The sequence below is a fragment of the Vitis riparia genome, chromosome 18 (assembly GCF_004353265.1).
Source record: "Vitis riparia cultivar Riparia Gloire de Montpellier isolate 1030 chromosome 18, EGFV_Vit.rip_1.0, whole genome shotgun sequence".
NCBI lineage: Eukaryota > Viridiplantae > Streptophyta > Magnoliopsida > Vitales > Vitaceae > Vitis > Vitis riparia.
This window is the reverse complement of record NC_048448.1, coordinates 11,759,309-11,781,593: the sequence shown is the minus strand read 5'-3', so window position 1 is coordinate 11,781,593 and position 22,285 is coordinate 11,759,309. Positions and strand designations below refer to the sequence as shown.

The following is a 22,285-nucleotide window of genomic DNA, read 5'->3' as shown; positions in this document are numbered from 1 at the left end:
AGGAGGAGGAGGAGGAGGTGGTGGTGGTGGTGGTGGGTATGGATGGGGATGGGGTGGCGGAGGTGGAGGAGGAGGGGGTGGTAGCAGATGGGGATGGGGAGGTGGTGGGGGTGGTGGTTGGTGGGGATGGGGATGTGGTGGTCAAACCAAGTCCAATGGAGGAAGAGGAAGAGGTACAAAACACAAGCTCTGGCACCGGAATAGAGTTTTCAAGAATCAAGAATATGTAATGGGAGAGTTTGCGCAATGCATGGTTAGAGGACGGTGTAAAGGCATGAGATTGGATTGTCCACTTCACTGTGGTGGACCTTGCCTTTATGACTGCCAGCACATGTGCAAAGCTCACTGTCGACGCCCCTGATCACTCATCAACCCCCCTCATCTTCTACTAAATTACTAATCCTCACGTCCTTCCCCCTTTCCTCAAATCTTTTATTCCTCAGCCATTCCCACCTCCTTGTAAGATTTGCTTCAATTAACTTGGAACCCTTATTTCTATGGCTTTGGGAAAAGAAAAAGTTTCCATGATTCCTTCTTTATTAATGTTGCTGAGCTGTTGATAATGCATAATCATATTACCGTTTGGCATGAGGTCTTGTTTATCCTTATATCTTCCAATATCCAAATGGCCAGTGGGTTAGGGGAGTGCAGCCCTAGACCCTTGTATTTTTTATTGCAGGCATGCTTCCCTCAACACTCAACAGGTTGGTTGGAGTGACTGACCTTTTATTAGACAAGTGGTTACTTTGAGACATATTTTATGAAAAGCAGTTAGAAGGTTTGTTTTTGGTAGTTGAATGCAGATAGCTTCTTGGGCAAACCAATTGAGTCCATTCTGCAAATAGCTTGAGTCATGTCCCCCCGTTATCATTGTCCAAATATAATACATGGCAATCATACTCATGGAACATCAATGGCTGCACTCAATAACAGTGCCTTCTTCAAAATTAATTATCACTTTATTCGCTTTGAATTTTAAATTAAAAATAAAAAATGAAAAAAGATAAAATAGGTATTTAATAAAATTTTAAAATTTATGAGAATTAGACATATTTAACCGAAGCTTCGGGAGGTAAATGAAATTAATCATTTTTCAATATTACTGAATGAATAGGATGAGAAAAATTGGAATTTGAGAGTAACCATTCCTTCTAAAGCCCATTTAAGAAGCGAAGGAAGGAATCGCAATTTTGTTTTCAAAACATGCTTTGAAAACTTCTCCTCCACAAAGTAGAAAATAAAACCAAATCCCATGAAATCATCACACCCGGTGCTTTTTCCATAACTTTTTCTCCCAACATGGCAAGACGTGACTAACACCCTACAATAAACCTCGCCAATAGACAGCTTCCACGTGTCACTCCCGCTCCTTTCGACTTCGCGACTCAAAAAGCCCCTGCATCTTGTGTTGAGTGGTATAAATTTAAAACAACATTTTTATTTTGAGAAACAGTTTTTCAAAAACGTTTCGATTTTGAATTTTGAAAATTCGTTTCTGTTGCCAAATATTTGGGAGTTGAAGTCCTCGACCTTTTTCATTCTCTTGAATGGAAGCAATCAGGAAGCAAGCCACAAAGATTATAGACCAGGTCGCAAAGCAACAGCAGGTATTAAAGAAACCCTAACGCCCCGTTTGGTTGCCGAGAAAATGTGGGAAAAAGGATGTGAAATATTTGAATATTTTTAAAACTTGTTAAGGCTAAAGTGGCTGTTGTAAGATTCTGAATTTTCTTTGTGCTGTATTTTCATATATTTTTTCTGATTCTTGTGCGCCTCTTGTTTATATGTTCTGTGCGATAGACTTTCTTAGCAGGTTGAAGCTTTCTATTTATATGATGAGATTATCTTTGTCTTCATTTCAGTAGTGGTGACCTGTGTCATGATTTAATATATTCTTTGTAGTCTAGCTGTTGAAGCATTTAAAGGTGGTATACAGTTTTGAATGTTATAACTGTGCTGTCTAGGGTTTGGAGATTGGTATTGGGATGTGATTTGTTTTTTCTTTATTACTTCATGGAACATGGGTGTTGTGTTCTTTGTCTTGTAAATTTGAAATGAAAATTTTGATATTTGTGGATTTTAAATTCATTCAAGACTGGTGATGCGGGAGAGTTGGAATAAAAGGATAATGTTTGGATTTGTAATTTACACTTCCAGTAACACATGGGTTTTACTATTTTCAGAAGCAAATGAACTGAATCGAACCAGTGGTTCAGTAGACAGGATATATCATGATTTGACCTAAATAGTAAACAAACGTTTGATATAATATCAAATTTTTGTACTAAACCTTTACATGGATTCTTGGTTATGATGTATAATGCACATGCACACATGCACTAGCTCAATTTTTATACACTTACTATTTTCTTTTTCTGCATCAAAGAAATTTATTTGGTGCATAGTGTCTTGATGTGTTAACAAACACTTTGTTCTGTTGTTCCTCTGGTTTTCTCTTGCAGTAAAATTCAGTAGGTTAGTGTCGATTGGAAGTGTATTATTTCTTGAAAGGTCTTCTAAATACATGCCTAGGATCAATATGTTTCAATGCAACATTTCCTGAAAGATTTTCATTATTTTTTCCATAAGTCTGTAGCTATGTCAATGGTTATCTGACCTTGAAGTTTCCCTAAGCTTTATTATGTATTTTAAGGTTGCTTTGGGAAAATATTTGTTTACATCCGAACTTTGTGTAATCTGAGGAAAAGTTTCATCCATAGAAACAAATGAATTCTTGGTTCCTCTCCTCCCCTACACATGGTACCTTATGCACTCTGCTTACTTGGTTTTACAATTGAAATTTGGATAAGTTATCTATATTATTTTCTCGTACTGTTGCCTATTGAAAAAAATTATTTTCTCATAACATCAAACTAAAATATGCAAGTATGAAATAATGCCTTTGCCTTCATCTTAGGACTGGCATGCCACACAAGCAACATTCAAGTTAGAAATGCAGTTCTTCTTGATCTGCCTGGTCTTATGCTCAACTTGTGCAAATGAGCATGAACATGCAGTTCCATTTATTACTTGTTCAAATAATGCAGTCTGAGATCCATGGCTTCTTATGTATTGGTTTCATGGCCATGTGTTCCTGTCCTATTGATTGTTGTGTCAGTATCGACGGGTCTTGTATTTTCTGTCCACCCCCTCCTGTTGCTATCTGGTGATGTGATGCTTCTCCTGGAAATTTGTTTGGATGTGATGGCCTTTTATCTGTTTTATGTACATTTCTTATTAGTTTTTGACTCGTCTTTATATTCATTTGTTGCCACTTCACCAGTTTAATTAGTTCCTCGTCTCTATGGTTATACTTTTTCAAATGTATATGAGTTTCTGAGGTTTACTTGGTGGCTTTGCCGAAAATTATGATTGATGTTGAATTTTGATGCCAGGCTGTTCTCAAGCAGTTTTCTGGTGGTGGTTATGGTGGCCCAGATAATGTCCTCACTGATGAGTCAGAACTTCAGCAACATCAAAAACTTGAGAAACTTTACATATCAACCCGTGCTGGGAAGGTTACACAATGCCTCTTACTTCTATGTAACTGTCCTGTATATTTCTTCTTAACCTTTGTATATCCTTTTCTCTCACTAGCATTTCCAAAGGGATATTGTCCGTGGTGTGGAAGGTTTCATAGTTACTGGGTCCAAGCAAGTTGAAATAGGTGAGCTGCTGAGACTCTGTTTTTCCTTTATTGGTATTTCATTTCATGCTGCTTTTTCATTTACGTACAATCTTTATAACAGGTACCAAGTTGTCAGAAGACAGCAGAAAATATGGTGTTGAAAACACTTGTACCAGTGGCAGTACCTTATCTAAAGCTGCATTAAGCTTTGCTAGAGCTCGTGCTCAAATGGAAAAGGAGCGTGGAAATCTACTGAAAGCTCTTGGCACCAAGGTTTGATCTGATGTTATTGTGACACTCATAAGTAAAAATATGCATGCGCAAAATATGTATTTAACAAGAAACAAAATGCCTGCTAGATTTAGTCCAAATTGTTGGAAATTATGTTGTTGAACATGTAGCACTACTTCCCTTGTAATTACAAAATCAAAACTATTAAATGATATTGGAAACATCTCATTCCACTAGATCTCTTACTGGGGGTTGCCCTACTCAAATCCACTTCATTATGGCCATGGTTGCTATTACATTGCTTCCATTATGTCGCATCATTTTTCTACCTCAACTTAAGTTATTATGAGTTATTTTCTCATTTCAATACGTTTGTCTTGGACTTTGTCACTTTCTCTGTATATAAGCCTTGTCAAAAAAGCCATTTGATTCATTAATCATTTTGGAGTTTAGAGCATGTACTGGGTGTATTGCATCTGAAGCTTGATTTGAAAGCATATTGCAGTTTGATGGAGGTTTGCGTTATTATTCTTTATAATTATGGATTATTTTTTACATGAACTACTGAATCAAATCGATTAAGACATATTTACATTATCATTCTAAATTCTCCATTTAATAGTCAGTTTTTCACCTTTGATAAAACAAAGGCTATAAATAATTAAGGAAAATACCCAAAAGGGGGGGTGAATTGGGTTTTTCAAAATCTTTTTCCACACAATAATATATGCACAAAATAAATAAAGGAAAGAGATAAAGTTAGAGAATTCAAACTCGGGTTTATAGTGGTTCGGCCCTCCCTTGCCTACGTCCACTCTTCTCAATCTCCTAACCGAGTGAGGGTTCCACTAACTTGAAGTTTCAATCAAGCTTTCAATCGTCTTACACTTGGATTCCGGCTCCAATGGGCTCTCACACAATCTCTTCAAGATTTGAACCACTTGAAGGCTTTCACACTCAGTTTATACAAGGATGAAACTCTCAACCTAGCTTAAGGATGGCTCAAATACAAGAGAAAGCTAGGATGAATTGCAAGAGTGCACTAAGAATATGCAAGTGATGGTTTGATGCACTTAGAAAGAAAATGAGAGCTTTTTGATCAAGAACAGGTAGGTGGGCTTTGAATGCAATTGTTCTCTTCCTCATAAATGAAGAGGAGCTCTTTATTTATAGGTTTCTAAGCTTGGGAGACAAAAACAGCAGAAAAGTAGCCTCGACCGGACGAGCAAAGGGTCAACCGAATCACTAGCCGTTGGTGCATTTAATGCATGGCAGGTTACCGTTGCCTCGACCGGACATCGACCGGACAAGGGTGAGGCTTGACCGAGAAGAGAAAGCTACTGGGAGAGAGAGAAAATTTTGTGTCTCCCTCGACTGGACAAGGGCAACCGGTCGACCGGTTCCCCAACCGGTTGAGCCGATTGGCCATAGCCACGACCGGTTGAGCCTTTTGGCCCCGAAAACCTATCCTTTTTTATTTCTTTCTTTTCCAATACTTAGACAAAGTCTTTAGGTGAGTTAATATGCCAATTTTGAATCAATTTGCCTAAGGTATATTTGATAAAACTTGGGTTTTAAAGAAAATCAAGTTTTAGAGAATAAACCGAGTTTTCTAAGATGCATGAAAAGGTATGAACATCCTAAGTGCACTCATGCTATCATCTTACATTCATTTCCTATGATTACAAGTCTTCCAAATGATCTCGATCCCGTATTCGTTTGGTCCTTGATGAATTTTTGAGATTAAGCCTGAGATTCTTAACAGTTTAAAACAATTAGTCACTTAACCATGGTTTGTTATCATCAAAACCTCATTAGGAGAACCCTTGGGCTAACAACCTTTATAATGTGTAGTTATCCAGTGTTTGATTCTTTATTTCCAGGTTGGAGAACCCTTAAGAGCAATGGTAATGGGAGCTCCCTTGGAGGATGCTCGACATCTTGCTCAACGATATGAGAGAATGCGAATGGAAGCTGAAGCTCAGGTAACGTTAGATATGAGACATTTCTTTATATCTGCAGTCTGCTGGATGCATCTTCCATTTCTTACCAAAATTTGAGCGATTCATTTCATTGTCATATTCCTGTTATTTCCATTTCAGTTTTATTATAGATGATTCTCAATAATGATTTTCAGTTTGGACCTATGAATCCCAAGTTCATGATGGCATTTTGGTACACTGTAAAACCTCTAAATAAATCTTAGTAGAAAAATGTAGATTACATGGAATTTTAAACTTACCTGAGATGACTCCTCCAAGATTGTCTTTACATTCTACTTTTCACCCAGACAGGCTATAGAAGTTTCCAAACGTCAAATTAAGGCGAGGGAATCCATGGGCAATCCTGATAATGTTTTGAAGCTGGAGGCTGCTGAAGCCAAGCTTCATGAGCTGAAGTCAAACACAGCAATATTAGGTAAAGAAGCGGTCTCCGCAATGGCAGCTGTAGAAGGCCAACAACAAAGGTTGACTCTTCAGCGAATTATTGCCATGGTAATACAGATTTTTTATTTTTATTTTTTCAGTATGAGGACTTGTCCAAGTCTAGCTCAAATATGGATAATTGGAAATTGGAGTTGGAAAATTGTTTTTTCTATTATTTTAATTTTGTTCTACTTAGTATCCATTAGGATATACTTTCTATTCTTTGTTTTTAAAATCATAAACTTCTATGTAAAAGTAGAACATTTTGTACAAAAAGTTTAGATTTATCTTATATCTTTAAAAATCACTCTCAAACATTTTAAAATTTGAGGTAGTACAATTTTTTTGAGACCTTAATTTTTTTTAAACGGTTCTTAAAACCACCACTTTTTTAATATATGCATGTTAGAGTTCTTGTATCTTATATAAAAGTTCCTACTATTTTCTAATTTTAAAAACAAAAACAGGAAGTGTATTCAAACATATTCTTAGTTATTTATTTATTTTTTTGCATTGAAGGTTGAATCAGAGCGCAGTTATCATCAAAGTGTCCTGCAGATACTTGATCAGCTAGAAAGTGAGGTATGTATTAATTTTTCAAGTTCCTTTATGGTACTATAGCATCTCTTTTCAGTTCAGTTGCATTCATGTGTTGCTTTTGTACAAGGGTTTTTGAGTACATATTTTGCATGAAAAAACATATTAGTTTGATTCTTAATCTGAATTTTTGTATGAAGAATTGTATGACTTGGAAGAAGAAGCTTGACCATGATAGTGCATGTAAAACACAATGTATGCTATTGGAAGAGGTTTCTTTTTTTTTTTTTTTTCTATTTATCTTTCTTATTTCGTTTTGGAATCATATCATTTTTTTATTAATGTGAAATAGTTGTATGTTATTGTGCCCATGCTTCTTGCAAATGTGTAGGTCATGTATATAACAAAAATAAATTGTTTTAGAAAATTAGAATTTTGAACACATCCATGAAGTGTCCAATACATGTCATGGAGTGTAAGAATGTGAGGTTCAGCCTAGACATGGCTCCTCTCTGCTGATCTGGATGGCAGTGAAGCCCAACCCCCTCCCCGCAATCTACCGCCTGAGCTAAGGGTCGGGGCCTGGATTTCTGTATGAACAATATTTTGCTGTTCCAAGTGGTGATGACATGCATTTTTTGTTGTTGACAACAGATGCTGGCAGAGCGTCAACGAATTGAAGCTTTTCCTAGTCCAACTGCAAATAATGCCATGCCTCCTCCCCCATCATATGATGAAGTGAACAATGTCTTTGCTTCTCAAACATACGGTGAATCAACAGGCAGCGTGGGCTATTTCTTAGGAGAAGTAACTATCTTTCTTGTCATCCATTTGTAATTATGATACAGAGTCCATACTTCTTGACTATTCTGCTATATATTATTTCATTTCCTTTTACTGTAGGTCATGCATTCATTTCAAGCTGAATCTGATGTGGAGTTGAATTTGTCAGTTGGTGATCATGTTGTGATACGAAAGGTTTTTCACCTTAGACTCCTCTTCTCATGGATACATTGATGCTTGCATATATTTGGAATTGAAGGGTAATTGTAACTTTTATCAGGACTTGATATAAAATATTCACTTCACAAGTTGTTCACTGAGACTCCATGGGTGTATGGATGAACACACAAACACAAAAGGTTCCTCTAATTGGTACTTCCAAAACAATCTTCTGCAATTCCTCTGTCATTCATCCCACCTACCATCTGGGGCACCCAACTGTCAGTCCTGTGGTCACATCTTAAGGGCTTTTTTGTTGTTTGGTTTGTGAATTGCTAAATGCACTCTATTTTTATGTTGATGTTAGCATCCTTTGTCCCACTGTGATCTTCATTTAGTGGTGACAATTTGATTAGAGGATTCTTGGAAAAAAGGATTGAAGAATAACTGTGACAGGATTAGATTCTGATCCTGGGTGATGGAATCAGATTGTATGTGTATGAACCAAAGTATTCTCCTTCTCAAATTTCTTTTCATGTCATTTATGTTAGAATTATTTGGTAAAGGCTTGCAATCTTCTGATTTGGATTGGTATTTTTGAACTCAAAACCATGGCACCTAAGTTAAGTTTAATGGCCCTCCCCACTCCCTTTTATTATTATTATTATTATTATTTTATTTTAAATTTGGCAGCTGTTTTCCTTTTCCCTCTAATATGGGAAATTAAAACTTTATGGATACATTGCTTTATTGGATACCTCAATCCACCCAATGATAAAGTTTGCATTATATTTGTTCCATTGTCCTTTTCTTTTCCTTTTTGCAGTATATGTTGCTTATTCTTAGCATGTTTGGATTTGGTTATCTTTTATCCCAGTTCTTTTACAAGATCTGTTCACTTTCTGTGCTTGGCAGGTGTCAAACAGTGGCTGGGCAGAAGGTGAATGCAGAGGAAAAGCAGGTTGGTTCCCAGTTGGATACATAGAAAGACGAGAACGCGTTCTTGCAAGCAAGTTGGTGTAAGTCTTTCAAATCTTTTTCAAGTCTATGTTTCTCTTGCGCTTGACATACGTGGGATTAGAGCATTCATATCTTCTTTAAGTGGGATATGGTTTTTGGGTTATTTGTTCTTTGTCCATGGGCTGTAGTTGTTTGTGCTGCTTTTAATCTTATTCCCCATCAATGTAGATGTTTATATATCACAATGAAAGGAATGATTAAATCTTGTTTTTCTTTGATTCCTATACCTTGTTATTGTTCCTTGTTTAGTCATTTGGATTCCTTGTCCATTTATTTTGTGAAAGATTCCTTTCTTGTACATCCTTTTACTCCTGATACTATCTGAAGTGTGTATCTGTCAAGGGCATAGTTTCCAATATTGGTTCTATGTATTGCCTGAATGATTATATGATGAATTAACAACTCATTGAGATTTTAAAGGAAAGGAAAAAGAAAAATTCTTAAATTCATCAAGTCGTGAATTAAAATCATGGAATTCAAAAAATGGAAAATTATCGAAAAGGGCTGTAAATGTACAAGAAGCACTTATATTTTAATATTGTCTTCAAAAATTCACCTAACAGTCAATTCATTAGACAAAAGTGTAAAAATAGAAAAATATGAAGACCATTTTTTTTTTTCTGAAAAATTGATTTAAAAGGCTTGCAGGTTTTACATCATACATCCTTACTCATGAGCAATTTTCCCTTAAAAAGTTGAAAACCTGCAGTGTTGGTTGAACTGCTTTAATATGAAGGATTTGTCGCCGTTCTGCTCAGTTGCTGGAAATAGTAGGAGGAAGGCTGACTCAATTAATTAATGTAGTCTGTTTTATGATGTCAGCCCTCGATGTGAATGATTGATTCTGATCCTAGTCGATAGAATATTTTATTCGGCGTTATGTTATCTATAGTATCTAGACATTGTATTGGGTTTTGGGTGGGTTAGACCCCTTCAAATTGCATCCGTAATATGAAGTAATAAAACATATCTCTATCATAATTGGACCCTAATTATGCTCCATTTTGTTTTGTTTTGCTTTGCTCTCTATTCAAAGATGGAAGAAGGATTTAGTTTGAGTTGATATTATTCATAAATTTATTTCTCATGCAAAGCGTGAAAAATGTATGAATAAATTAGTTATGATATAAATTCAATGAAGTGATCATGTTTTCATGACTAGAAGAAAAGTGAAGTTAGGGGGAGGATCACTGAAAAGCAGGCACGCCTCAATGGTCTTTTATCACCTTGAACACACGTATGTAGATCAATAATAATAATAATAATAATAATAAGAGAATGATTAGATGCACGAACTAAATTATAGTTGAACAGGTTACTTCATTTTTATCTTCTTTGTGAAGACAAATGTTGTGGGTGATGAGATTTCATATATAGTAGGTGGCCTCCAGCTAGTAAGGTCTGTAGAGAAGTTTTAGAGAGAATATTGAAAGATATTTTGACAGGGGGTCTGAGGATTGGGTAGCGTTTTGAATGTTGGTTTGATAATTGATATACCCAAAAAATGTTGGCCACTAGGCTTGAGACAATCCGGATGAACTGGAAACTGGGTCCATGGATGGGATGATCTATCTCTGTTTGTTAATTGTCCTTTTTTCCCTTTTAACCTTAATCTGGTTTTCTGATGATCTCTCCCAACATGGATGCCAGATTCTCCACTGGAGAGTGGAGTCACTACTCCCAATTTGATTGGGGTGGGCTCCACGCTGTTAACCAATTGAATGAGTCTGTGGGAAGTGGGAATAATCAAGATTAGTTAAAGAAATCTGACGTCGATGGGTTCCTGTCTATCTTTGCCATTTATGTAATTATTACGTTTATGTGGTGGTCAAATATTTTTTTGTCATGCGTTCAAGAGGCATACAAGATGGATAAGCTTTAAAATTCTATCCATGGAAAGCCAGAATACTAACTTTTTTTTTTTTTTTTTTACCTTTCTGTTAAGCTTTAAAATTCTATATATCATGTTATAAAAGTCAAAATACAGTCTTATTGGAACTTTTTTTGTCCTTATTTGCATTTAATATTTATCAAACTGTCACAACATATTCTCAATGCATTGTTCATACCCCTTTCCCCACTCCAATCACAGACACCTGTTCCCTACCCATTCCAATAAACCTTTGCAAAGCGAAAAAGAAAGAACCAGACCTCAACATTTAATTTCCTAGAAAATTCAGGCTGGAAGGTAGGTGTGATTGAGAAATGGGGGAGATGTATAGAAGAAGAGCGTAAATGAAGAGAATCAGAAAGCTCTCTGAACTCCAAGGTCTAGTTAAAAGTTAAAAAAAAATATATATATATATATATATATATTATAATTTTTATTAAACAAATAAAATATATACATATATAATATCAATTTTATTATAAAGGGGTAGATTATTTGATATTGTTGCTGCCCCAGGGAAATCACTCTCACATCCTTTTCGCACAGTTCTTTCCATTGTAGATTTTCTTAACCAATGCTAATAATGCTTTTTGACTTTTTGTAAACAACCACTTCTAATTTTATATGAACTTATATTATGTGTTGTTTGAATAATGGGAAGTTTTAAAAAAAGCCAAAAACGAAAGGTCCATCAAATGACCGAGTTGACTCGGGTGTATGTTAAGATGTGTAATGAAGATCCAAGACGTGTGGTCAAGATGTATGATAGAGGTGCGCAACGTTCGTGAATGCCTTGAATTTTCTTATGACGAAGCCGAGTTAAAATCAAGGATTATTTAATTAAAAAGGTCATTAAAAACTCAAATTTAAAAATTTAATCGACTTTATTTTAACAAAAAAAAATATATTTTTTGAAATATATTATAAATACTTAAAATAATAAAAGATATGTAAAAAAATGAGCTATTCTTCAAACAAAAACATGAAAATGAATATGAAAAGTATTTCATCCATTTTTTATTTCAAATAAAAAGTTTTATATTTTTTTAAGCAACTTCAAAATATGGAAAAATATTAATAATTTATTAATTTTATTTTTAATTTTTTTACCTATTATATTGTCATTTATTTCTAATATTTTTAAAAATAAAAAAAAAATTAAAATTTACTTTTATATTTTTGACCTTTAAAAGTAATAACTCCATCCATAATCTCCAAACCTTTAAAAGACTATTAAAACAAAAAGGCGAGTTATTTAGGACGATTTTATAATAATTTTCCAAAAAAAAAACATCCTCCGTCAATTAATAAAGTTTTCATTTCAGATAGCTTTTTGTTTGCGTTTTTATTAGAAGCCACAAGTATGAGCCATGATTTAACATTTTCTTAACCGGTTTGAATATATATATATATAAAAGATTTAAAATTTATTTTATACCTAATTAAAATATTTATCTAATAATAAATTAGCCTCACCAAAAAAATAAATATTTTTATATTTTGTGATTTAATTGTAATAAATAATAATAGAAAATAAATAGCAATTAAATATCACCTATAAATAAAAATTAGATGTAAATTAATAAATAAATTTAAAATTGATTTGTTTAGAATTAAAAGATGTCATATTTGAAATTTTAATTTTTTTTTTAATAAAGTAGCACAAAGTTTTCCATACTTACATGAAATTAAAATTAAAGTCATAATTTAAAAGATAAAATTAATTTCATGAAAATTTTATTAAACACAAGAAAATCATTTTTTTTTTTATTTATAAGAATTAAGAAGTAATATTTTTTTAATTTTTATATTAAATTATTAACGAAAAGACATAAGCTATTTGTGCTTTGAAAAGCACGACAAAGTCCTTTTTATTAAAAAGTAAAACTTTTTGTAATTCAAAAGTCAAATAAAAAAAGGTTTGAGCTGTTTTAAGAAAGCATAAGCATATATAATCAAAATTTATTTGTCTTAAAACGGAGGTAATAGGTTCCCAAAAGCGGATCCAATTATGCCTGAAAGAGGGAGGTGACGTGGAGGAGGAGGGAGGTGAGAAGCTGAGTTGGAAGGTGGCAAACCCAAACCTGGCGCACCAGCTTGGAAAGATCAAAGATGCCTAATGAAAACAGAAAAATAAAAAATAAAAACAAAAACAAAATTTTGTTTTGAAAAGAAAATGATGGAATGGTAGCAAACGTCCCCACGCAACGGCAGGTCCTCAGCAAATTCCGAATTCGACAAAACCAGACCATCCCCATCCCATCTCCCTCTTATCCGATCAATCATCTTCGTCTTCTTTCTCTCTCTCTCTGCTTTCTGCTATATCTCATGATACATCCCCTCCACCCAAACTAGAAAACGACTTTGTTGTGCTTTTGAACCCCACTTTGTTCATTTCCTCTCTCTCAGTTTTCTACAGTGTACTTTCATCTGATATTCCGCCAAAAATTTGTTATTTTCCTTTTTGAATAAAAATTTTCTGACTTCATTCATGGGATGGAAGGAAAAAGCTATCTGGGTTTCATACATATTTACAAAGGAAGATAACTTGCAGCTTGCAAGTACATGTCCATGGAAAAAGGTGAAAAGGCAAAAGGATGGACTGAACCTGAGTTGAAGAACATTGGAAGCAAAATTAAAGCAAGAGGGGAAAAAAACGAAAACCAGATCGGTTCAAAAAGAAACAAAAAAAGAAAAAAAAATGGGCATCAGACTTAGTGGTGATACGACCAGAAAGATCTAGATCTCTTGGAGCCTACAGATGGAGGGCTGATCTGTGGAACTGTAAAAACATCGTCTCCCCACTTTTTGCTGTTGGGTTTCATGGTTGTAGCTTCCTTGGACTCTTTCAACCCAATCTGCCCACCCATGAATGACGAATATTGAGAAGGATGGAGAGGAGTGGGAGCTTGAGGAACCCAAACCCCCAAATTTTCTGACGAGAAGCTACTCAGATTGTTGTCAAGATCCGCATCAAGAAGATAAGGTAGTACATCATCACCAGCACTCTACAAAAGCGAAAGCAAAGTTCAGATCACTTGATAATCGGCTTGGATAAAAAGAGATGGGCTATCCTCTTTTTATTATTAAAAAATAAATAAAAGAATTTTATATACAGCAAGAAAGATGAACGCAAACCTTACAGAAACCAGAAGGAGCAGAAGTGGAATCCAAAAAATCCTCAACATGCCAGCCTGGTAACATCTCGATCAAGTACTCTGATATACTACTGGTTGAAACACCTTCACTTGTTAGAGAAGCATCCCCACCCTTGTTTATGCTGTTTATGGCGGTTGTTGGCGATGAAGTCTTGGTGATGGACGGTGGATGGGAGATCTCAGGAGGCACCGACTCGGGCTTCTTGAGAGAGGACTGAGACTTGTGATCGGAAACAGAATCTGCGACGCTGGTGGTAGAGGAGTAGAGCGCAGAAGTGGCAGAAAGCTTGATGCCAGTGAGAAGGAACCTGTTGTGCTTCTGGGTGTGCTCGTTGGCGGTGTGAATTGGAAGATCGCAGTCTCTACATAGAATTGCTCGGTCCTGCTGACAGAATAGGAAAGCTCTCTTCTCCTACCAATGACAACAACAACTCATAATCAAAAAACCGAATCATCAAAAACGAAAAAGGAAAAAAAAAAGTGTGAAATTCACCTGGCATACGTCGCAGAGAGGGACCTGCTTAGGGGAGGGGTGGAGAAGAGAGAAGCGCTGGTGCTTGGAGGCGAGCTTGTTGGCGTGGTGGACCCGGTGGTCGCAGGCGTCGCAGAGAGCTGCCTCGTCGGCGGTGCAAAACACCGTCGCTTCTTCTCTACTACAGACGTCGCAGTGGATCTTCATTTGTTGGCAATCAGATCAAGAGATGGTGGGCTCTGGAACTTGGAATAGAAGGCAAAGAGAGAGAAAGAGGAGAGAGAGAGAGAGAGAAGAGGAGAGGACTACAAGGCAGTAGGTAAGAGATACAAGTGGCAGCAGTGTGTAGCATAAAGAAATGAGGGAGAGGAGTGGGGGTGGGATTTGATGCTCACCATATCAGGATTCACAAACAAAAAGCTGGGTTAGTAGAAAAGAGATGATGGGAGGGGGGCCGTGTCCATGGAGACAATATGCTCTAGTCCCGGCGGAGGATCCCTTCATCCTTACTTTTTGTTGCTTTACTTATGGAAACAGTTGGAACTCCTTCTTGATCTATGAATTTATTGGCCTTTCACACACTCCCACCCAATAACACTAAACCCCTCATTGCTTTGCTTTTTCATACTCACCTTCCTCAATCAAAACGGGATTGAATTTTAAAATCAGAATACCATTTATTCAACTAACTATCGCACAAGTGAACAGGCTTTGATGCTAAATACCAGTGTCGATATGAACGAAAAATGTTCTACTCCAAGAACCCACTTCACCAAATATACACATATATTCCTCCTATTCAATTACAAAATTAAAGCTGAGCACGCCTCTCTCTGTCAATCGCTCTCGTTATAAATTTTCTCTTCCAATCTCTCTCGTTATAAATTCTTCAATTTTTGCTGAATGGGAAAGGAAGAAGAGGCCAAACGAAGAGAGAGGGTCGAGAATTTTTGGTGAATAGGAAAGGAAGAAGAGGCCAAACGAAGAGGAAGTCTCTCGACCCTCGTCCCTTAATGCAGGTCATGGGCATTCACTCCTTGTTGCTTTCGTCTACATTTCCTCTCTCTCCTCTCCCATCCACCTCGGTTTATTATTATTTTTACAATGACCTTTCCACGTTCGTACTTGGCGGTTATAATTTAACAAATTAATCTACTACACAAACGATGAAACGGAGAGCTCTAGGAGTAGACAAAATCAGAGCCATCCATTCTGCAAATCTTATTACATAAAGTCATAATTAATCAATTGAAACAGTTTTGAAGCAGGACAAAGCTTGATTGGATGCCGACATTACAAAATATTTTATCATTGATTAATGCTATAAACATCTGAATAAACAGGAAGCCGCACCCCACAAAACCGAAATAAAGGCCCCGAAACACCACAAGGGGCCCAAGCTTTTATACATTAATGGTTTGTTTAACTTCCCAACAATATGGGTTTCTTCGCTGGCACTGCTTTTGAGCGATCATGGAAATCCACATCCTTTGTCTCCCCTTCCCACTCACCAGCCATATTAAAAAAATCAGTACTTCAGTTGGAGGACTTAGAGCATGTAGTGGGGGAGAATGTAGAAAATGCCTCATTGAATTCTTACTTTCCTCCTTCATATAGTGGGGGAGAATGTAGAAAATGCCTCATTGAATTCCTACTTTCCTCCTGGATATGTATGTATACACAACATGGGCATATGTATGTCTAGGATTTCTACTGATCTGTCATTTGATTATTTAAAAATTGTCAATCATGTTACACTGATCCAAGCCATGGATGATGGGGGTTATTAAAAATGAAGCTCAGATTCAAATGAAATATTATTTTATGGGGTGAGCCCATGAGGGGATTAAATTAAGAAGATATAGCTGTGAAGAAATCTGAAGAAAATGGATTGAAAAAGGAAAAGGGGTGGGGTTAACAGTTACACTAGAAGACAAGAGGGCACTTTTTTCTGGGGGGAAGAATGATGCTACATAATGCTTAAAGAATCTTAAGAAAAGCATGAGAGGGGAAGTCTTGTCGGCATCGCACTGTGAGGTGATAAGGCACACGAATATTTTCTCATTCTTTGATTCCAATACCATTAATGTGGACTGGATCTTTGGGCTTCGGATGGCTGTTCCGATTATCCCCTCCCTACCCAAAATATCAACCGACCCAAAAATTGGAACATAAGAGGGTTACTGCTGTTAGTCCAATAATTGATACATATGATTGCTCTAATCCATTTTGAAAATAGAAGGGCGGAGAGTGACAGAGAAGGTACGGTGGGGGAAGTGGGCGATAGTGGGTGAGAAGTGACGAAGGCATGGGGAACAAGGTGAAGGCTGGTCAACATCTCCAACAATAGTGAAAGAGTGTACATGGGAGATGAGGTTCACCCATTTGGATGTGATAAGCCCCTTTTTTGTCCGGACGATTTCCACTTGTAAGGATGTCTTTTTGCCTATTCCAGGGATCGTTTGGACTTTGGATTATGGTTTTTTTAAGGTTTGGATTTTGGGCCTCCATCTGGAAACTCCATTCAGTCTCCAGTTGAAAACGTGCTTCGTATTGTCAACACTCTAAGCTGCCGCTTAGAAACAAAGAGACGCTTTTGTTTCTCTTTTCATCCTTCAAGATGGAAGGTGGAAGGGAGGATTAAGCTGGTGATGAATTTGGACTTTGGACTTGTGGAGGTAAAATAAAATGTTTTACTTTTTACGGTGCAACAACTACTTTGCGAGGAGGAGGAGGAGGAGGAGGAGGCGGAAGAAGAGGACCACTGGTCTCGCATTTAAGAGGGAAGAAAAGTGAATAGAGAGAGAAGTGCTTTTTTACGAAAGTGGAAGCTTAACAATGTTATGTAGGAGCCCAAGTGGTCCTTCACGTGTGAAGGACCACAAATAAAATTAGGCAGCGCTATAAGGACGGCGCCACTCCCTTCCTTTGCAAAGATTTTTTTTTTTACACAATTTGCATTTAAAAAAAAAAGTTATTATCATTAATTTATTTTATTTTTTTTAAAGAAATTGCTTGCATCTAAACCCCGGGACAGGCGTCTCATCTCGTAACAATCAAAATAAATTCAGGACATCATCGATTCGTCTCGTAACAATCAAAATAAATTCAGGACATCATCGATACCAGGATTGGAATCTAATACCATATATCACTTATCGATATTACACTCTTCAGTATTGATATGATTAATAGAATTTGTATTTAAAAAAAAAACAGTTATTATCATTATTTTTTTATTTTTTTAAAAAAGAAATTGTTTGCATCTAAACCTTCGGACAATCAGCTCGTAACAATCAAAGTAAATTTAGGACATGATCTATACCAAGATTGGAATCTAAGAACATGCATCACTTATTAATACCATATTTTTCAGTATTCATATGATCAATAGAATTACACTAATAGGTAATAATAATCAATTTTTTTTAATAAATAAAATATCTGAACTTTTCCATAGTGTAATATGTCTAAATTGGAGGGAGAATTAGATAATATTCTAAGGTTCCATTTAATAGGGTTATAAATATTTTTGGAATATTCGGTTGGGTTTGAGTTCAAACAGTGGTCCCTCCTCTGGGAGAGTTGGGCCTTTGGGATTTGTTGATACGAATAGACTCTCAAAATCATAACAGCGACTCAGCAAAATGGCCCTTTAAGTTTCATCAGTCCATTAGTGTCTCTGATTTGGGCCATTGGGCCCATGCCCATCCTCAAATTGCTACATTTTTTGGGCCAATACGGGCCCGGTAGTCGTGGCATATGCTTCACGTGGTGTCCATTGAAATTGAAAATGAGTTATTTTCTAGTCAATTTTCTGATTGGTTCTAAGAAGTCAAAAGGTTGTTTTAAAAGCTTATGACTTAAGAAAAGGAACCTTAACCTGAAACTTAAAAAAAAAAAAAAAAATTATTTTTTATTTTGACTCATATAAGAAATTATCTTTTAATTTATGTTCACCTAAAGGCCTTTGTTTATTTGCTTGGTAAATAAAATAGCAAACTATATAATAATATTTTTTTGAAATAGCTAAAATTCCAACCTATGAATAAAAAATAAACTTGGAGGACTAGAAAGTCTCACTCGAATAAACTATCTAGACAATAATAGGAATGACAACGGGACGGATCGCCCCCATTCCAACCCCATCCCATTTATTAAACACAATTTTCATCCCCATCCAATTTAAAAAATTAAATGGGGCGGGGGTATGAGAAATTCTCATGCCCGCCCCGCCCCGCCCCGCCCCGTCCCATCCCGTTTAGTTTTTTTTTTTTAAAAAAAAAAAAAATTAATTTTTTTTAATTACTTTTAAATTTTTTAATTACATTAAAATAAATATATTTTATAAATAATAAAATTATTATATTTTTTATAACTTATTTTATTAAATTTTTTTATTATTATCTATATATTAAAAATAGTAAAATTAAATTAATTTTATATGTAAACGGGACGCGGATGGGGCAATACCCAAACCCGTCCTGGGTTTAAAAAAATATTCTCATACCCGTCCCAAATCAGTTTATTAAATTTAAACCGTCCCATTAGGAGTGGGACGGGTACCCGAAAAAACCCGTCCCATTGTCATCCCTAGACAATATAGCAGGTCAATGTAGATTACTCTAATCATTAAAGGATTTGCCGAAACAAAGATCTGAGGTGTGAGGAAAGTTGCCGAGGGGAGCGTTGTTGACCACCATCCACCAATAAATACATATGACATGGTTACGAAATTTAACTTTAGAAGACTAGTCGTAATAGTACAAGTCATTCCAGTATAGAAGGGGAGTAGGTCAAAGAGGCAGAGCACGTTGAAGATTTTAAACGCACATGGAGGAGGAGGCGGTGCATTGGAAATCTCCAGCTTTTGAAGAAAATTTTTGCCACAATCCTTGGGAGTAGGATCTTATCCACCGCTCCACAGCCCCAGCCGCAGCCCCAGCCCCTTCTCCCCCTCTTTCTTCAACTCCACTTTTCCGCAGTTAATACAATATTTATGAGTAATGTTAAGGTCTCGTTTGATGCAATATTTTATTTGCGAGATACTCCCCTTTTTGTTGAATATTAAATTCTGGTCAATGAAAAAATTGTTACAAGTGATTAAATTGACTTCCATAACACTGCAATGTATGCTTATCATCCAAAGTGGGGGGAAATTTAGAACCGTTGATACAGATTATTATAAATGATATTAAAATTAATCTTAATTTCAATATGGGGATTTGTTTTGTCCCGTAAGGTGTTTATTTGATTTACCTCATAATTTTACGGGATATAACAAAAACGTCATGTTTGTATAGAAAATGTTTATGATCTTTTATATTGGATATGAGAGAGAATTGTTGACACTGTAACTATGAATCTCTTTTAATTTTGTAGATATGTTTAAAAGTCATGTATCCCTTATTATACTAAGGGAAGAAAAATAATTTTTATTGTAAAAAATATTAAAGAAACTCAAATATAATTAAAATTAGTTAAAATTTTATATATTTTAAAATTATTTAATTATTGTATTAAAAAGTTAAAAAAAATAAAAATAAAGTATTATATAAAAATAATATATTATATTTAAATCTATTTTGATTTTTCTTCGGTTTTTTCTTTCTTTTTATGATTTCAAGCATAACCGAAAGATGAAATATGAAACAATTTTTTCTTTGTGTTCACTTTGAATCTCAAAATATGAAATATGAAAAATGACAATTGTTTCAAGATATACTTTTGTTCTCATTTATATTTTTGGTGGCAACATAACTGGAAAAAAAAAACTGTTTTCTGTCTAAAAAAATTGTCAAATATGAAAAATAATCTTATCATTTTTAAAAACAAAAAAATAAAATAAAATAAAATTGAAAAACAGATGTAAATATGCTCTAAAATTCTTGCTACTTTTGTCATATCTCTTAGCCTCCAAGCTCAAGAGGATTGTGCCCTCCAATAACATAAAACAGAAGAGTAGGAGAAATTGAAATGTGAGTTGCACAGATGATATGATGCCGTGGACTTCAGTGGATCTATAGATATATACCTTTTTCTAAGCCCTATGGGATTGAGTGCCTAAAATTCTTACAATCAACCAGGGACTTCTGAGTCCCACCTTGACAAAAGAAGAAACTATTAGGGCACCGATACAAACAATTGTCCACCAGGCTCACGTTAGCATAACCGGGTTTCAGAAACATTAGTGGACCGGGTATCGGCCCGAATAAGTAGTTACCACCCAGCAACAGCCTCTCAAACGACGCCGTTCCACCCCCTCCACCAACCACTGTCTTCAATGCATACTGAGACGGTATCATCCCTGTGAACTTGTTGTGCTCCAATGACACCGCCGACAGGTTCGGCATCGACGCTATGAACGCCGGCAACAGTCCTCCAAGTTGGTTGTAGCTCAGATCAAGAGCTATCAATTTACTACCCTCACCCATGTTGCTCGGCACTTGCAACAAGGAGAAGTTGTTGTGAGAGAGTGTGAGCTGTTGCAGTGATGGGTGGTCGAACACGATCCATGATATCACCCCGGAGAGTTTGTTGTCGCTCATATCCATTACCTGCAGATACTTCAAACTCCCTAATCTATGTGGTAGCTTTCCTTCCAAGTTGTTGTTTCGGATGGAGAGCTCCACCAGGGACGCCGGTAAAGCAGTTGTGACTTGGCCGGAGATTTGGTTATCGCTGGCGTCCAAAAAATAGAGGTTTTTGAGCGAACCCAGATCCGGAAAAGCGCCCGACAGGGCGTTTTCTTGAAGTTCTAACTTTTTCAAGCTTATCAGACCGTTAATGCTGGCTGGAATGGGACCTTGGAGATGGTTGTTATCGAGATAGAGTTCCTCGAGGTTAGGGAGAGAACCGAGGGAGTTGGGTATCTCCCCGGAGAAGGAGTTTCGAGAGAGAGTGAGGCGGCGGAGACGAGTGAGGTTGGAGAAGGAGTCGGGTATGGAGCCGGAGAAGGAGTTATCAGAGAGGTCGAGAAATTGCAGAAAAGGGAGGTTCCAGGTGGAGGAAGAGAGTGTGCCGGTGTAACCAGCCTGGTCGAGGGTGATCTCGGTAACCCGGCTGACGCCGGCGACGAGGCGGTCGCACCTGAAGCCACAAGTGAAGCGGTCGCTGAATAAGTAATCGCATGGATCCACAGAGAAGTCCCAGGAGCTCAAGCAAGAGCCGGGGGTGATGGAACCAGGGTTGAGCCCATTTTTAAAATCTTTGAGAACCTGAATATCTCCTGAATGGGTTCTTGAATCTCCTGTAATCACCACTTCCGAAACCGTAATCACCGCAAGTAGACAAGATAAACAGAACCCCAGGCTACCTACTTCTCGCCTCATTCTCAATTCTCTCTCTGAATTTTTGGATCCACCCAGTTTTCGACGATATGATCTGATAATGAGATGGTTGAACCGTACGGTCGACCTGCAACAAGACTAATTTATTTGCCTTGCTGAGAGGAGGATGACAGGCCTTATCTTTTCATTGAGATACTTCTACTAAACAAATCAATATTTAAATGGTTCAAGTTTTATCGAAGAATGGGAAATCTGATACAACCTCCTTTCGACTTATAGTGAGAACATGGGCGAGAAAACCAAATTATTTTCTATTGTAACTTTCGGCCTACCATACTTTTGGAGTCAATATATTGCATTTTTGGCCGAAAAAGGCTAGCTTGTTCATAAAAATTCGATCCACAGAACCATCTCCTCGATAACGGTTCAGTTCCAAGGAGTATTGTCTCTTTCTTCCGTCTCTAGCAATTTTGACTGGTGCAAAAGAAATTAACTCCTCAGGACATTTGCCGGGCGCAATGAACTCCATTGCATTTGAATAGTAACTGAATTGAATTCCATCCCAATCTCGCCATTACATAGACAAATTTCAAAACAAATCTATATCACAAAAACGCCAAGCTTTCAGAGTGGGAAGTGTATTTTCTGATCAAATTACACAACTGCGTCAGTGGTAAAACAAGAACTCCAA

The 22,285-nt window shown here is 36.4% G+C and overlaps 3 protein-coding genes across 4 annotated transcripts; 1 reads left to right on the top strand and 2 right to left on the bottom strand.

Moving 5' to 3' along the window:
* Positions 1-1,259: 1,259 nt before the first annotated feature.
* Positions 1,260-9,008, top strand: LOC117905966 (SH3 domain-containing protein 2-like). 2 transcript variants are annotated; one of them, XM_034818866.1, is made up of 10 exons: positions 1,260-1,607; positions 3,396-3,518; positions 3,598-3,667; positions 3,750-3,901; positions 5,743-5,844; positions 6,154-6,354; positions 6,805-6,867; positions 7,477-7,629; positions 7,726-7,865; positions 8,680-8,764. In XM_034818866.1, the coding sequence occupies exons 1-9, from the start codon at positions 1,548-1,550 to the stop codon at positions 7,837-7,839; spliced, it is 1,038 nt and encodes a 345-aa protein (XP_034674757.1). In that variant the 5' UTR covers positions 1,260-1,547; the 3' UTR covers positions 7,840-7,865; positions 8,680-8,764. The 2 variants fall into 2 exon arrangements, with proteins under 2 accessions (XP_034674757.1, XP_034674756.1); XM_034818865.1 differs by having other exon boundaries at positions 1,268-1,607; positions 7,726-7,800; positions 8,680-9,008.
* A 4,159-nt stretch (positions 9,009-13,167) lies between these two features.
* Positions 13,168-15,297, bottom strand: LOC117907855 (B-box zinc finger protein 21). The gene is made up of 3 exons (XM_034821517.1): positions 14,327-15,297; positions 13,814-14,245; positions 13,168-13,683 (listed from the first exon to the last, which is right to left on the bottom strand). The coding sequence occupies exons 1-3, from the start codon at positions 14,510-14,512 to the stop codon at positions 13,390-13,392; spliced, it is 912 nt and encodes a 303-aa protein (XP_034677408.1). The 5' UTR covers positions 14,513-15,297; the 3' UTR covers positions 13,168-13,389.
* Positions 15,298-20,174: 4,877 nt separating this feature from the next.
* Positions 20,175-22,097, bottom strand: LOC117907108 (LRR receptor-like serine/threonine-protein kinase GHR1). The gene has a single exon (XM_034820489.1). It carries the CDS (start codon positions 21,634-21,636, stop codon positions 20,353-20,355), a length of 1,284 nt encoding a protein of 427 aa, XP_034676380.1. The 5' UTR covers positions 21,637-22,097; the 3' UTR covers positions 20,175-20,352.
* Positions 22,098-22,285: the final 188 nt, after the last annotated feature.

Coding starts and splice junctions, on each gene's coding strand:
- LOC117907855 (XM_034821517.1), bottom strand. CDS start 14,512: ATGAAGATCCACTGCGACGTCTGTAGTAGAGAAGAAGCGACGGTGTTT. Junction 14,246..14,326: donor CTCTCTGCGACGTATGCCAG/GTGAATTTCACA, acceptor TGTCATTGGTAG/GAGAAGAGAGCTTTCCTATT. Junction 13,684..13,813: donor CTCCTTCTGGTTTCTGTAAG/GTTTGCGTTCAT, acceptor TCGCTTTTGTAG/AGTGCTGGTGATGATGTACT.
- LOC117907108 (XM_034820489.1), bottom strand. CDS start 21,636: ATGAGGCGAGAAGTAGGTAGCCTGGGGTTCTGTTTATCTTGTCTACTT.
- LOC117905966 (XM_034818865.1), top strand. CDS start 1,548: ATGGAAGCAATCAGGAAGCAAGCCACAAAGATTATAGACCAGGTCGCA. Junction 3,519..3,597: donor TATCAACCCGTGCTGGGAAG/GTTACACAATGC, acceptor TTCTCTCACTAG/CATTTCCAAAGGGATATTGT. Junction 6,355..6,804: donor TTCAGCGAATTATTGCCATG/GTAATACAGATT, acceptor TTTGCATTGAAG/GTTGAATCAGAGCGCAGTTA.